Source organism: Macrobrachium rosenbergii, chromosome 48 (assembly GCF_040412425.1).
Source record: "Macrobrachium rosenbergii isolate ZJJX-2024 chromosome 48, ASM4041242v1, whole genome shotgun sequence".
In the NCBI taxonomy this organism is placed as follows: domain Eukaryota; kingdom Metazoa; phylum Arthropoda; class Malacostraca; order Decapoda; family Palaemonidae; genus Macrobrachium; species Macrobrachium rosenbergii.
In genome coordinates, this window is record NC_089788.1 from 57,571,788 (window position 1) to 57,587,402 (window position 15,615).

General features: G+C 42.7%; 1 protein-coding gene across 30 annotated transcripts in view; it reads left to right on the forward strand.

Moving 5' to 3' along the window:
• Positions 1 to 15,615, forward strand: part of tim (timeless) — a 510,805-nt gene that overhangs the window by 204,503 nt on the left and 290,687 nt on the right. For all 30 annotated transcript variants that reach the window (XR_010850869.1, XR_010850868.1, XR_010850866.1 and 27 more), the window contains one exon: positions 8,378 to 9,715. Coding sequence is in view for 26 of the 30 variants with exons in the window: in XM_067091829.1 (XP_066947930.1) it covers positions 8,378 to 9,715 (1,338 nt within the window). In the remaining 4 variants the exon portion in view is untranslated. The remainder of the gene's footprint in view (positions 1 to 8,377; positions 9,716 to 15,615) is intronic.

The following is a 15,615-nucleotide window of genomic DNA, read 5'->3' on the forward strand; positions in this document are numbered from 1 at the left end:
AGTCTGGGTTTTGTCTGTGCTTGATTAGCAAAAGCTACTAAATATCAGGCAAAATTAAGTAAAGATAGGGCAATTTAAAGGCTTTGGCCAGAAGTTCCTCCCAGAGTAGGGAGTAGTATTGCCTCTTGTTCTGTTCCTGTTACCTCCTGTTCCTATTCCTGCCCTCGAACCTGTTGTTTCCGGAACCCACTACCGTGTCAGACCTTCGGGCAGAATTCTGATGGTAAGATTTCTCGGCTCTTTCTCTGCGAGTAGAGAAGATTGGCCAGGATGAGTGCGATGTCTAGACATCGAAGTGTTGCGAGGATAGTGTTGTGGAGGAGGTGACTGCCTGTCCCCTCGCTCTCCTAGGTCGAGGCTCTGTCCGCCCCAGGGCTCAGGGAGAAGACATGCCGAAAGTCAAGGGAGGCGAGGGGTCTGCTCATTTGTTGCTGCTCCTCTAACAGTCCTGTTGGGTGTCCCAGGCTGTTGCAGCTCGCTATAGTAAAAGCGATGCGGAAGTGTCTTCTTGTGCTTGTTTGCCGAGAGGAGTTGGAAGTCAGAGTCTAGTAGGTCGCTGAAGAGACGAGCTTCCTCTCCAAGTCAAGTTCCTATCAAGAAACTTACACGTTCTCCTCTTTCCGTCTTGTAGCTTGGGATAGCCCAGAGATCTCTTTCTTCTTCAGGCAGTCCGGGATGTACGCTCTGACGATCGTAAGCGTCGCCGGATCCTCCTGTTAGCATGCAAGTATCGGCTTCCTTCCCGTTGGACCCCAAGTCGGCTTTTATGCCTCCGGTTCCTGCCCCCCTTTCGCAAGAGGATAAATTGGACAAGATTTTGAGACTTTTCGAAGGTTTTAAAGCTCCAGCACTTCAGGTTCCTTCTGCAACTGAGGCTCCGGTCTCTGCTCCCGCCCACGCACTCGCGCCACTTCCGCAGACGCCTGGCTCTGCCTCGCTTGGCGCCGCCTGGCTCTGCTTCTCCGACGCGCCCCGCGCCACTCTCGCTCAGACCGCACTTCACGACGCCATTTACGCTTGGCGCTCCAAAACACGTTTCAAGACAATGTTTGGCGCTTTCTAGCGCTACCGCGGGTTTGGACGCCTCTTGGCTTCGGATTTTAAGGCCCTGACTCCTCCCAAGCTCATGTTTGATACGCTTGACGCGGTCGGGCTCTTGGCGCCTCGGTGACGTTCGGCGATACTCAAGAGGATAACGCAAGTTTGGCTCCCGGAGACGTTTCTATCCGCGGTGCTCCAACTGCTTCAGAGATTCTCTCCCCAGTTTCCGATGTTTCGGAAGTAGATGATGTTCCGCCTGCCTTACCGCCCAACTTTTTAAGCATCTCTACAACTTTTTTTGAAGAACTTTTCAAGAAGACTTTGCTCCAGCTTCCCTTCGCCTCCGACCACGCAGTTTGCCAAGGATTTTAAACCTCCTTCCTCTAGATTTCTGAAGTTAAGTCCCGTCTGTTTCAAGAAAGAGAGCCTCCGAAGGCAAGAAGGATGGTTGAGCAAGAAAAAGATCTCAGGTAAAACATCTTTCTGTTTTCCCCTCTCAACTGTCTTTTTTAAGTCTCGTTCGTGGTATGAGACTGCAGTTTTTTCCTTGGGAGACTCTGCCTCCTCTCAAGGATTTCTCCAGCCTTGTGGATTCTGCCCGTCGCTCAGCTTTTCTTCATTCAAAGTCGGCTTCGTCTTCGGAAATTCGACCATCTGGTGAAGAGTTCCTTTAGGATCTTGGAGATCTTTTTCTTTTATTGACTGGTCTATAGGAGCCTTGAGCAGATAGTGAAAGTCTGTGATCTTCCCCCAAGACTGCTACAGATCTTGGATGTTATTTTACCTGCCTGACAAGGCCATCTACTGACGGAACGTCAGAAATTGCCTCAGTGACTGCTACCGGGCATTTTGAAGAAGAGCAACATTAATTTTCGTTTGTCGCGGGAGGAGTCTCCAGGAACCAGAAATCTGGCTCTTCTTTGCTCCTTTGCTTGGCAACCTTTTTTCCCGCCACGTTAGTTAGGGAAATTTCGGAGGCTCTCTCACGGAAGTCTACTCAAGACCTACTGGCTCATTCTTCGAAAAGACCCAGGTTTTCGACTACTCCAGTAGTACCCAAGCCTTCTTTCCCTGTATCCTCTAGGCCTTCTCGGGGTACTCCTTCTCGGCCCTTTTCCCGTGCTAGGGGAAGAGGAAAATTCTCTTCTCATCCCCAGAAAGCTAGGGGTACCAACCGATGAGTTCAAGGTCCTTCATGCAACGGTCGGAGCCAGACTAAAGTCGTTCTGGCAAGTTTGGGAGGCCAAGGGAGCAGAACCCTGGGTGATCAACGCTCTGGAGAGAAGGCTACACTCCATTCTCTCAGAGTCTCCTTTAAAGTCTTCGCCAGTAGACTTCAACGTATCATCCAGGGACTCAGAGAAACTTGTGGTGTTGGAGGAGGAAGTTACTTCCCTCCTTCAAAAGGGAGCCATAGAAGCAGTCCTCGAACCTTCATCTCCGGGGTTCTACAACCGTCTGTTTCTGGTTCCAAAATCGTCAGGAGGATGGAGACCAGTCTCGACGCAAGCGCCCCGGAACAAATTTGTGCTTCAAACACCATTCAAGATGGAAACCACACAGTCGGTTATCAATTCCCTGAAGGAAGGAGACTGGATGGTGTCCCTCGATCTCCAGGACGCATACTTTCATGTACCTATCCATCCGAGATCAAGGAAATTCCTACGGTTTGTGTTCAGAGGCAGGGCTTTTCAATTCAGGGCTCTTTGCTTCGGCCTATCAACAGCCCCACAAGTTTTCACAAGGACGATGGCTCCAATTGCGAAATGGCTTCACTTAGAGGGAATTCACATTTCCCCTTACTCGACTTGCACTGGTTGATCCGGTCTCCGCTGTGCTGCCAATGCATGAAGGACCTACAGCGACCTTTCTTACCGACGAATTGGGACTCATAGTAAATCTTCCAAAGTCACAACTTTCATCCCAAGACTTGACTTATTTGGGAGTTCGGATGAATCGGTTCTTTTTCAGGTTTTTCCGACGTCACAAAGGATCGAGAAATGCCTGCTGAAAGTGAGATACCTGATGGCAGCCAAGACTTGTTCTGCCAAGGAATGGATGAGCCTTTTAGGCACCCTCTCATCGCTAGAGATGTTCGTCAGTCTGGGGAGGCTACACATGAGACCTCAGTTCTTCCTACAGCAGATCTGGAACAGGAAGAAAGACACGGATTCGTTTGTTTTCCTCCTCTCTATCCACTCAAGTGCAAAAGCAAGACCTGTCATGCAGGAACGATAGAGCAAACTAGATCGAGGTTTGTCACTGAGACAGAGGAACCCAGACCTGATGTTGTTCTCCGACGCTTCAGACGAGGGTTGGGGAGCAACATTGGGGGATCTTCAAGTGTCAGGCAATTGGTCTTCATCCCAACGGGACTGGCACATAAATGCGAAAGAGTTGAAGGCAATACATCTAGCCTTGGAACATTTCGTGCTTCTGGTGGAAAACAAAAAGATAGTAGTGCACTCTCGACAACCTCCACAGCTCTGGCTTACGGAGTTGTAACAAGGAGGCACTCACTCCTTCTCTCTGTTCGAGACGCAAAGACCTGCTTTTGTGGGCGGCAACCAAGAACATAGAGCTGGGTAACTCAGCTTCATCCCGGGAGCTCTCAACGTAAGAGCGGATATCCTCAGCAGGTCACTCCAGGTCATTCCGACGGAATGGACCCTCCACCAGAAAGTCTGCCAAGGCCTGTGGAAGGTTTGGGGAACTCCCATGTTAGACCTGTTCGCAACGAGGGAAAACCGCAGACTACCTCTCTTTTGCTCTCCTGTTCCAGACCCAGAAGCATTAGCGGTGGATGCCATGCTCCTGGACTGGTCGGGTCTCTTCCTTTATGCATTCCCTCCCTTCAGGATGCTGGGAGAAGTCCTGAAAAAGTTTCGAGCACACAAAGGTGTGTCAATGATCCTTATAGCTCCATGGTGGCCAGGAAGATCATGGTTTCCAGAGCTACTGGAGAAAGTAGTGGATTGGCCAAGGAGGTTGCCATTCAGACCAGACCTTCTGTGCCAGTTGCACAGCAGGAAAAACCACAGGAACCCGTCGATCTAATCTGACAGGGTTCAGACTCGAGCGACTTTACAGGAGGAGGCTTTCTTGTGAAGAGTGGCGCAGGCAATGGCTAGATCAACCAGGCCCTCGCCACAGCTGGGCTCATCGCTGGTCACGCTCAGGGGAGTGGTGTGCTCCGAGTCTGGAGGTCTTCCACTTCTACCGACTCTAAGCCAGGTTGATTTTCTTTGTTTCTGCACAAGGAGAAGAAATTGGCTGTCAGCACGATTAAGGGGTATAGAGTATGCTGGCGGCAATTTTCAGGAACATATAGACCTTTCTCAGACAAAGATATTGCAGAACTCCTTAAATCCTTGCTACCACTAAAGGCAAATCTCTTCGTAATCGCATTGGAATTTGGATGGTGCTAAAGTGGCTTACCCTCCAAATCTTTTGAGCCTTTGAGTTCCTGCCCGTTAGGGAATTCATCCAAGAAAACTCTCTTTCTCTTGGCACTGGCCTCGGCAAAGAGAGTAAGTGAGATTCATGCTCTGGACAAAAGAGTTGGTTTTTGTGCGGATAAGGCTGTAGTTTCCTTCACCTTGGGTTTCCTAGCTAAGAACGAAAACCCTAGTAATCCATGGCCAAGGGAATTTCCCATTCCTAGCCTATCCTCCTTGAGTGGAAGAGAAACAGAGAGACTTCTCTGTCCGGTCAGAGCTTTGAAATTCTATCTGGACAGGACCAGAAGTGTAAGAGGAACTCATGATTTTTATGGTGCCTGCAACTAAGAACCCCAAGAACCCCATCTAAAATGGGATTGCTTTCCTTTGAAAGAACTGATTCAGGAGGCACACAAGGAATTAAGGGATGGGATTTCCTTAGTTAAAAGTGAGGCCTCATGAAATTAGGGCTATTGGTGACTTCTTTAGCCTTCAAGAAGAACATGGCTTGTGTGATGCATTCTGGGTTCAACTTATTGGAGATGTTTCGTCTTTGTTTTTGGCTCTGCATTATCTGGAGACAGATCCAACCACATATGAAGACTGCAGTACGTTGGGCCCCTTTATTGCGTCTGACACGAGGATGGGCAAGGAACCAGAGGCTCTAGATCCTCTCCTTAGCTCCTTGCAGTAGTGCTTTTGGTCGACTACTAGAGCCTAAGAGGTTAGATGGCCTAGTAGGTCTAATTTTAATAGGTTGGTGTGAGTTTTTTATGGTTGGGTGATATGATGGTGGATGCTTTGAGTACTGCACCCTGAGCAGGGGCATTATATGCTTTGGTTGATTGTGTCGAAGACGGCTGGGCCAACAGATCTTTCTCCATATAGCAACTCCAAGTGCCTGAGCTACTAGGCCCCGCAGTTGCACTAAGGATAGCAGGTTACAGAGGCAGTAACCGAGAAAACAGCTTCCTTAGCAGGTAAGGATCCAAAGTTAAGACGTTTTTTCTTAGCCTGATGATCTCAGGTTTTTTCCATTTAACACTTACAGCTGTCCATGCCCACTGCCTCAATGTGGCAATCAGCTATATGTAAACAACAGGTAAGTTCATAGAGAATGACATTTTTATAATGCGTCAGCATTTATATCATACTCTACCTTGTTGCTTCACATATAAAACATTCTGACCCGCCTCCCGCAAGTGGACAAGGGACATAGAAAATATGATTAGTTGTTGATGGAAATGATCCAGGTACCCCCGGTAGAGGGCGGGGAATGTATCGACCATATATTAGCGGGACTCTAGTTTTGAATTTTCTGTCGAGATCGAGAATTACAGCTATATGTAAACAAACAGGTAAGTATGATATAAAATCTTATTTTATTATAAAAATGTCATATTCACAGGTAGATTTAAATACTGTATAATACCTAAATATTTAATATGCATTAAAAAAATACATTATATTGATATTTTGCTGTTTACATTAATATTAATATTTGAAAATTAGTAAATAATTTTTTTATCATAAAAATGTATTTAGCCAGAAAATAACATGAAAATACAGTAATTAGCAAATATTTCTCAACGAAAAAATCCGCAAATTTTTCACAAATAATTTGAGGATAAGTTCCACAGAAAAAATGTACAAATAGGTGAAGCCGCAAATACCGAACCAAAAATAGGTGGGGGTTGGCTTGTACATCTAGTTGAGTTCTATGACTTCTAGGCAGGACATTTCCATACCTCCAGTAATATAATCATTATTTTATAATGCAGAGGAGTGAAAAGAATGAGAAATTAATGCAACTACAGTACTGTACCATTAATTTTCTTGTAGACATATCAGTAAAAGCACTGAGCTACTTACATTTTTCATGAAAGTGGAAAGTTACTTAAGAATAACCATGAACAAGCTGATACAGTAAACCCCCGTATTCGTAGGGGTGCGTACCGTAAACCCCCCCCCCTGGCAAATAGCTAAAATCCGCAAATACTTTAAACCCTTTTAAAAACACTTAGAACTGCCAATTTTGATATTTCAAACACAAAAAAATACATTAAAAATACGTATACAGGTATTATCATACTTACAAGTGGTTAGGTTCCAAAAAACCCATTGTATGTTGGAAAAAAGTGTCTCGAATGTAGCCTAGCCTAAACTAGGGTATTCAGTACCATGTATACATATATAGTAGCCTAGCAGCACTATGAAGTATACTCTATACACATACGGTATAGTAATTATTAATATCACCTAATTCTGGAGGTTCATGCAGATTGACCTGCGATAATTCGGTACAAAGAGAAATTGATGATAATTCAATACAAAGAGAAGTTGAATAACAAACAAGAATTAGCTTAGCCTACACTATGGTATATCGTCTACATACAGTAGCCTAGTCTACATTATACTGTACTCTATATTCACATATTACTATTGTATTATACAGCCACCAACATAACGAATATGCATCTTTTCCATGTTATGCTTTACTTCACTGTATCCAATAATATTGTATATATTCTTATATTGCTTTTGTATTATAAATTGTGATCATAGCCTAGTGATCAATGTTTTGGTTTGGAAATCAGTTACGCGACAAGTTTATTTCGCCATATTTCACTCAGTTCAGAGTGCTTTTCTTGCTTTTAGTTAGCGTAAATGAATCTCTAGATACGCTATTTATGTGGGACAAGGTTATTTTTCGTTATATGAAGTGTTTTAAGTCAAAATATAACTTAAATACGTCTCAATGTGAAATTAGTTTAGCTATTTTTTTTCGTTAATAGATGACGTTGGCCTTTTGGGACCATTTTTGTTTTGTGTAAAAAAAATCAAGATTCCGTTCGCTATTTTCACTTTATTTCATCATAATACGAGCTTTACGTATTTATCTTTTATCAGCATGAAAACAGCAGTAATATGTGCTCTTTCATGCCCAGTAGTTTTGATTAAAATACTTTCTCTCCAATTTTATTTACGGTCGAGTTTCATCCGTGTTGCCGATGCATGATAATTTATAGTCAGTAGCAGCTTGAACGTTGTTTTCTCATCTTCAGCTACAACTCGCAGCTTAAATGTAGCAGTATATTTCCTTGTCGATATTTTATCCATAACGAATAAGGGTATAATGGAAAAATATATCAGTCCTATTCTGCTTAACGTCATTTGTAACATAACTTATGGTAATTGTTGACTACCATACAGTGGTGAAAATATAAGTAAAACGGCTGGTGTTATCCGATTCAGTTATAAGAAAAACAAGTTTCTCGTTCGGTTGTTTTGTGACTGTACGTATTTATGCAAGAGTATAATGTTACTAACAATACTTTTATCATTCTCTTTTACTTTTTTAACTAGAAGATGGGATAAAGAGATGAAGAAAAAGAAGTTGTTCTATTGTAATTTGGTCTCTCTAGCTACCTGATTGTATGCTGCTGCCAGCGCCCGCGCGAAATTTAAACATATTTTATAAATTTTGTCGTATTGGTATTAATTACTTACCCCATCTCAAAATCGAATTATTGTAAGACGAATTATCGTAATTCGTGCACTACCTGGGTACCTGAGTATTTTAATAGCTTTATCACAAAAAGTGCATTTAGTTATGAAAATATAGTTAATGAATATTTCTCGGTGAAAAATACAGCGAATGGGCAAATTTTCTGCGAATAATGTGTATATATGTTCCATAGAGAAATCCGTGAATCGTGAGAACGCGAATATGGGGGCTTTACTGTATTTCTTGTCCTTTTAGGTAGCTGTCATTACTTTTATTGTGTGGTTTAGTAAGCTTACCATACGTTACTTTTTTTAGAAATATTTTTTTATTTCAGTTTTTATAAAATGATTCACATATGACTCTCATCATACATTTTTTTCCTTTTCAGGATGCTATATCAACATCTGACCCTGTGTCAGACTCATCTGAGCGTCTCTCACCTGTTGAAATGACAGATGACAATGTTCGAAATACTACCTCTGCCATGAATGGTAAAACTAACGCAAGGCAAAGGAAATCAGAAAAAGATGACAGCTGTAAAGACAGTGGTTTTGGCCGGTCTGGTTCTAACATGGATTCCTCTCAGGATGACTCTGTGTCAGAGGGAGCTCAGAAGAATGGCAAAGAATCTTCTAAATCACCAAGACCCTCCAATTCAGTTGGTGAAGGAGAGGTTTCATCTGAAGATCAGATGCAAAAAGATTCCACATATAGTGAATTTGATAGGAAAGGTAAAGCCAGAGATAGCAAACATAAAAATGAGAAGTCAGATGACGATCCATGTAATATGAGAATAGATTACAAAGAATTAGCGTGTGATGAGAAAAGCTTGGGGGAATGTGATGAAAGTGTCAATGGGGAGAAGGAGTGTGACCGTGGAGGCAGTGGTAGTGAAGGAGGAAGTGAAGGTAGCAGCCCTATACCAGTATTAGAACAAGTATCTCCACTTTCTTTATTAGAAAATGAACAAGGAGACCCATGCCTTCCTGCCTTTAACCATGACTATCAGCAGGAGACTGAAGGATTACTTGGTGATAATACAGATCATTTGCTTCCCATGCCAGAGGATGTGGATGAGGTGATGCCATTGACAGAAAATAAAACAGGTGTAGAGAGTGTATGTTCACCAGTGGAGCAACTAAAGCAACCTCCAAAAGAGGAGGAATCAGGGTCAAGTGGAGATTCCAGTGCTAAACCTGTGCCCCAGCTCCCAAAGCTTCATAAACCAATGACTGGGCAGAAGCGATCTAGGCATGCAATGTCCCAAAAGATGCTCTCAGAAACGCAAGAGAATAACGAGTCAAGCAATTCAACTGGTTCTGAATGTGATGAAGGTCCTCATGCCAAGCGTCCCCATCATCAGAAGCCACATAAGATGCTGAGTAAGCCCCGACCTGCCAAGATGTTGCAGAAGGCCTTACAGGAAAAGAATAGTAGGCGCAACAAATTGCTTAGGCGCAAAGATACCAGTGGGATCAAGGCTAAAGCATTGCTCCATCACCGTCCAAAACCAGAAGATATAGCAGATTTGCTGAAAGAATTTACAATTGACTTCATGTTAAATGGATATTCTAACTTGGTTCAAGGACTTCGACTTCAGGTCATGCTGCCCTATCAGATACAGTTGGACAAGTCACATTTGCTCTGGCTCATTACTTATTTTCTGCGCTTTGCTGTGGAGTTAGATTTGGAGCTTGGCCAGATATGCCCAGTTCTCTCTGTAGATGTGAGTATGAGAAAAGTTTTTGGTGTTTTATATAAATAATTTTTTTGCAGTGAATTTAGATTATGAATTTTTAGCAGAAATCAAGAACCAATATTTTTGGTCCTGCCATGAATCTTCTATGATCGAAGAATAATTATGTATCACTGAGATACAGTATTACATTTAGCAGAGGTATTTATAGGATTGATGTAGAAATAATTTTATATGTTTTGCAAAAATTATTACTGTTTTTATTAGGAACATGAACATTTTTAATTTGTATTTCATAGAGGAAAACCATTTCTCTGCATATGCTTTTAGTCGTCAGCAAATCCATACCATGCTCAGATTTCTAAACTTCCTTGTTAAAAGTGGTTAACTCTTCTCTTTAACATATGTTTTTCTTATTCAGTAGTGGCTTAGGAAGTGAGACAGAACAATACTTGTAAAGGAATGGTCTCCATACCCGAAACAAAATCTTAATATTCATAAAAGTACAAATCATTATTTTACAGTGTCATTTAGTTATGAGGTAAATGAAGGCTAAAAGGGTTTTTTTTTCAAGCTGTGGAAATGCACCACGTCTGCTTGAGTTACCTACTTTCGTTTCGGATTTTGTTTTTCTCTGATGATGGAATCGAGATAGACATGGCTTTCCAGATCAAGCGTGGTCACTACAAAGAAATTGACTTCTTGGTTTAAGTGTTAGGAAATATAAAATTACTTTCAGTGACCATACTGTATGTATTGTGACACCAGAGTATGGAAAGAAATCAGTCATTCTGTTTTAATAAGAAAGTTTTATGATCAGGTAAACAGAAAGGAAGGCAGAATTTCATATTCTAGAAGTGATTGATGATAAGGGCTGATCAGACTGGTTTACTGTCTAGTTCACAATTTATACAAGGATAATTCAATTTGGTGATGTTCACTTATTTGCTTCAAGTATGTACCACATAGGTCCTAAGAGAGCAATCAGTTCATAGTTCCTCAAGAATCAGAGTAGACCCAAGATCTCGCTATGCAAATCAGCATCAGCAAGACAACTGTAAATAATTTAATGAGTATTGGCTGCTCAATTGGAGAATTGAGTGCGCAATGAATTGTCAGTAAGTTGAGCACCACTGTTAATACACATTATGTGGATAATTGCTGTAAAGAGTAATTTTACTCCAAACCATGCTCTGTTCCCTACAATTTATATCGGGAGAGATAAAGACGATTGATTTAGATAAAATTGAGAGGCTAGTGTATATTGTTGCTTAGAATAAATATCAGCCAGTTGAAACTACCAAAGGAGGGATAAAGTTTGAAAAATATGGTGACAGACTGAAGTTTATGTCATATCTCTAATTATTGGGAGCATGTGTTGCTGTCAGGGGAGTGGTAAACCCAGTGTCCTGATTCTCTGCTGGAGGTCATGCAAGTGTTAGGCAAAATTCTATGGCATATTAGATACCAAAATGAAGGTACTTAATGACTATAACTCATACGTTTCTCATATGGGAGGCTCAAAGTAAACTATATCACTAAAGCAGACTTTTGGAGATCCTGCTGATAAAGTTTAATTGTATTAAATTGATTTCTTGGGAAGATCTGAGGAGCATAAGTTTTCAGAAAAGCACCCAGCCCAGTAGATGCCTTGAAAATCCAAATAAAGAGGAGGAATTAAACACCCAACAGGAAAGAGTGAGGTTATTGGGGGCCTTAATGCACAAAAATAACCTGTCAGTTAAATATGTACAGTATATTTTTGTCTTAAAAGAAATAAATGCTAAGACTATGACACAGTGATGCAACTGGGTCTATAGTCATCTCTAGTGAAATGTATCTGAATTTGATAGATATATGAGCTGAACTAGACTAATGTTTGTTGGCATAGCAAATAGTGTTAGTCTTGCTGGGACACCTTGTACATAAATTCAAATCTTGCCACAGAAGGTGACAGCTTTTTTCATATATTTCCTACTTTGATGTACAATGTAACAATAAGCCTATCCAAAAAACTTTGAGGAAGTCAAGGAGTTGAGAGATTATGGCTGTTAATTGAGAATATATATTTGTTCATACACAGAAAAAACCTTTGGTCTTAACATAAGGGAAAAATTCTCTAGTGCCAGCTGGAGTCAAGGTAAAAATAGTTACAAGGAAATTGGTGGCACCGGGAGATGGACAAGATGGCAGTAGGTAGGAGGAGCCGACCTCATACAACCCATCTCGGAAGGGTAGTGGCTGCCTTTGTAGGAGGTAGTGCTTTTGTCCTCTTTCCTAAAGGCCACTTCCTGCCCACATTCACCATTGGATTCTGCTAGTCCCTTTTGGGTTTTGTGTGTTTTCGTGTGTTCCTACCATGTGTATGCAATCCCATAATCCTCTTAAACCCATTTAACTCCAGAGAAATGCCCTGGTGTTGACAACAACCCTTGTTCCCGATTCATGCCTTCTTTTGCGAAAGACCCTCATTCTACTTGTCTTAGATGTAGATCTAACATCTGCAGCGTAAGTAACCCTTGCCCTGGATGTGCTGATTGGTCTCCTGAGCAATGGAAGAGTTTTGATAAGAAGTGGAGGTATAGAAGGAAGTCTGCACTGCCACCTTGGGAAGGTTTTCCCCCCCTCTATGGTAGCGTCCATGTCTTCCCATCTTGTTCTACCTCTTCTTTACCAAAATCTTCTCATGCTGCGTCTTCTTCCCATGAAGATTTTACTCCCTCTCATTCTTCTATTGTTTCGGCATTAGAAGATTCGATTAAGGGTGCAGGAGATCTTGTAATTGATGTGGATGTCCCTGCTCTCGCAGGGGGGTGTTTAGAGGCTTTTCCCCTTTGTACTGTGTTTGCAGACAGTGATGCACAGATGATGTTGGATTTTTGGGACTCCCTAGGCATACCAGGTGTGCCAACCCTTTCCGGCCTTGTCCCATTGTTTATCCACCTGCACTCCAGTTGAGTCCACCAATACAGTTCCCCAGTCTACTGTCTCATTGACATCATCTCATCTCACTTCTGCTACAGCTTCCATCTCGTTGGCCTCCTCTCAGCTGTCTACAACACTTGCTTCTCCCCATCCTGTGATTTCATCCATGTCCTTACCGTCAGCTCCACCAACTGCTCCTGATTCCCTTATCCAATCAGTTTGCAATAGGGTTGTAGGGTTGAAGGTATCTTCATGAAGTTTGGTCAGTCAGGGGCTAGAGACTCCAAGAAGAGATGTCATAGATCTCTTTCCTCTTCTTCTTCTTCTTCGTCATCTTCATCAATCTCCTCTTCGTTTTTGTCTTATGCTCCATCAGTTCCCGTCAGATGTAGGAGGAAAAGGGACATCTTAGCTTCTCCACGTAAGAAGATTCGAGACTCTTCGTCGGGTTCTCGTTCTTTTCCTGTGGCTGTTTTTCGCTCATCTAAGCAAGTACATGCTAAATCATTTCATGCTTCTACCCTTGATGACTCCCAGACCCATTCTTCCGTCAAGGCACATGTATGTGTTCCTTCAACTGTTTCCATTGCTCCCTGCCCAGCTGATGATGTTAGGACTGTCAACTCTTCACGTCCTGCCAGCTTCATGTGTTCTACGAGTCTGTAGGAAGGATGACAAGGCCCCCATCAAGAAATATAAACCACAGGATCCCTCTCCTTGGAGGTCTCCGTCAACATTTATACAAGTCGCGTGCTGATAGTCCAGGGAGATCACTCGACTTCCCTAGTACATCTTCTCCATGTCATTGTTTCCAATCATGTTCTCCTAGGAGGTTCTGTGTTCAATGATCTCGCTCACGAGGATGGGATTGTGATTCACACACTTGTTCACCGACATGTTCATGTGACACGTAAGAAGAGTCACATGTACGTGATCGTGACTCACGCTCCCATTCACATGGATGTGTCTGCTCTACAAGTTATCCAGGTCCTGCACAGCATAATGAGACATCATGTCTTACATCCCCTTTCAAGGAGCGTTCCCGTTCACACATCCATGGCAGAGTTACGTGTTCTTGTTCACACGTACGAGACCAGTCTTCATGCCGTCACGGGTGTTCTTCATGGCATCATAACCTATCAAGACGTTTGCCATTTCATCATAATTCTCATTCCTGCTCCCAAGGGCATGACAGAAATCAAGATCTGTCTACCTCTAAAGATTTACAGGCTCCCAAGAGAGTCTTAGGCCTTGAAAGAGCCTATGATCTGGTTATAAATCAGGATGTTCTATGTGTACAATACCTGAATTATCAGATAGACCAGATTATGACTCCAGAGGTCAAAGAAGTAGAGGACGCAGACCATCAAGAGTTCTCGTCTTCCTATGCTGGGGTGCGCGATTTGATTCGTGGTTGCAACGGCCAGACTCAGGAGTCTGTAGGAACTACTGCAGATTTTTTTTTTTTGGGTATTGAAGCCTTCCTGGGCCTTAAGATGGAAGCATAGACACCCCTAGGATTGCCATGCTCCAAACTTGGCAGAGAAATTCTTAAACAAGTGAATCCCCGTATATCAGGCCAGGATAACTCATTACAATCCACTAGATTATTCAAATTACTGCCTCCACCTCTGCCTCGACATAAATGTTTTTATGCCACTACCATGGATGTGTTATAGCAAAGACAAATCGACCCAGACCTAGTGTGCTAGGAACAGGGATATCCTTGGACCAAGATAAGGAAAAGGGCACCTCCTTTACCTTTCAAGAATCAGCAACATTGGAAGCAACTGCTTCATCAGCCTTTTAGGCTGTTTCTTGGCTAGACCTATGGTCAACAGCAGTGGCAAAGATCTCCTCCACTGCCATGGCCAAATCTCCAGATGGCACAGCCATCCTTAGGTTATTACAATCTGGGGGTTAAAACCATCATGTACCTGTCCCACTTAACGGTTAATATATGGGCCAACTGGCTGCTTTAAAGAAGAGGCTTGCCCTCTCCGAATTTTTAAAATTTGTTAGTACCGATTCAGTGTTAGCCTTAAGAAATGGGGATATTTTATCTTCTACATCTCTGTTTCCAAAAGACCAGCTAGACTTCGCAGTAGATAGATGTAGAGCTGGCAATAATGACAGGTTGGTACATCAAGCTGTCGCCAAATCATCCATTTCCTTTCGGGTTAGTACGTCCAAATCAAGACTGCAAGCTACCTCCTACGTCGCCCCAAAGAAGACTCAAGTTACTACATCTCAACGTAGGACTCGTCAACCGTCTCCTTCCACTTCCTAGAAAACCTCTCAGCAGCGTCCCTTTCAGCCCCATTCTTCCAGGCCTGGGAGAGGAGGCAGAGGTATAGCCAGAGGAGGAAGACAGTAGGTAGGGTGCCCTCCCAACACGTTGCCATTAGTGGGGGTGTTAGGGGTTCCCAAAAGAGAAACTGTGGTCAGTGACCCAAAGTAGGAATACAGAAGGTGTACATTAAAAAACTCAATTTCTTAAAACTAATTTATTACATAACTAATCCCCAATCATCAAAACACATGAAATTTTGGCCCCTTCACAGCAATAGGCGACTAAAAACAAATTAGAAACACAGGCCGTGAAATTTTACCAATGAAAACAACCACTTCCAACCCACACGCACACCCTCAAGCACACATCACCTTAAACTACATAACCAAACTACAAAAACACTGTACGGTAATGCCTTGCTCTTTACAACACCAGGGACTTCAGCTTAGCAGAATACATCAGCACAGACAAAACAAATTTTATATATATATATATATATATATATATATATATATATATACAGGCAGTCCTCAGTTATCGGCAGCCTCAGTTATAGCGATCTGGTTTTACGGCGCTTGTCTAGTGACAACGATAACCAGATTTCCGTCGCTGATAACCGGTTATCGGTGCTAATCGCCTCTTATCGGCGCCGATCGCCTCCTATCAGCGGTGCTGATCGTCTCTTATCGGCGGTGCTGATCACCGGTTATCG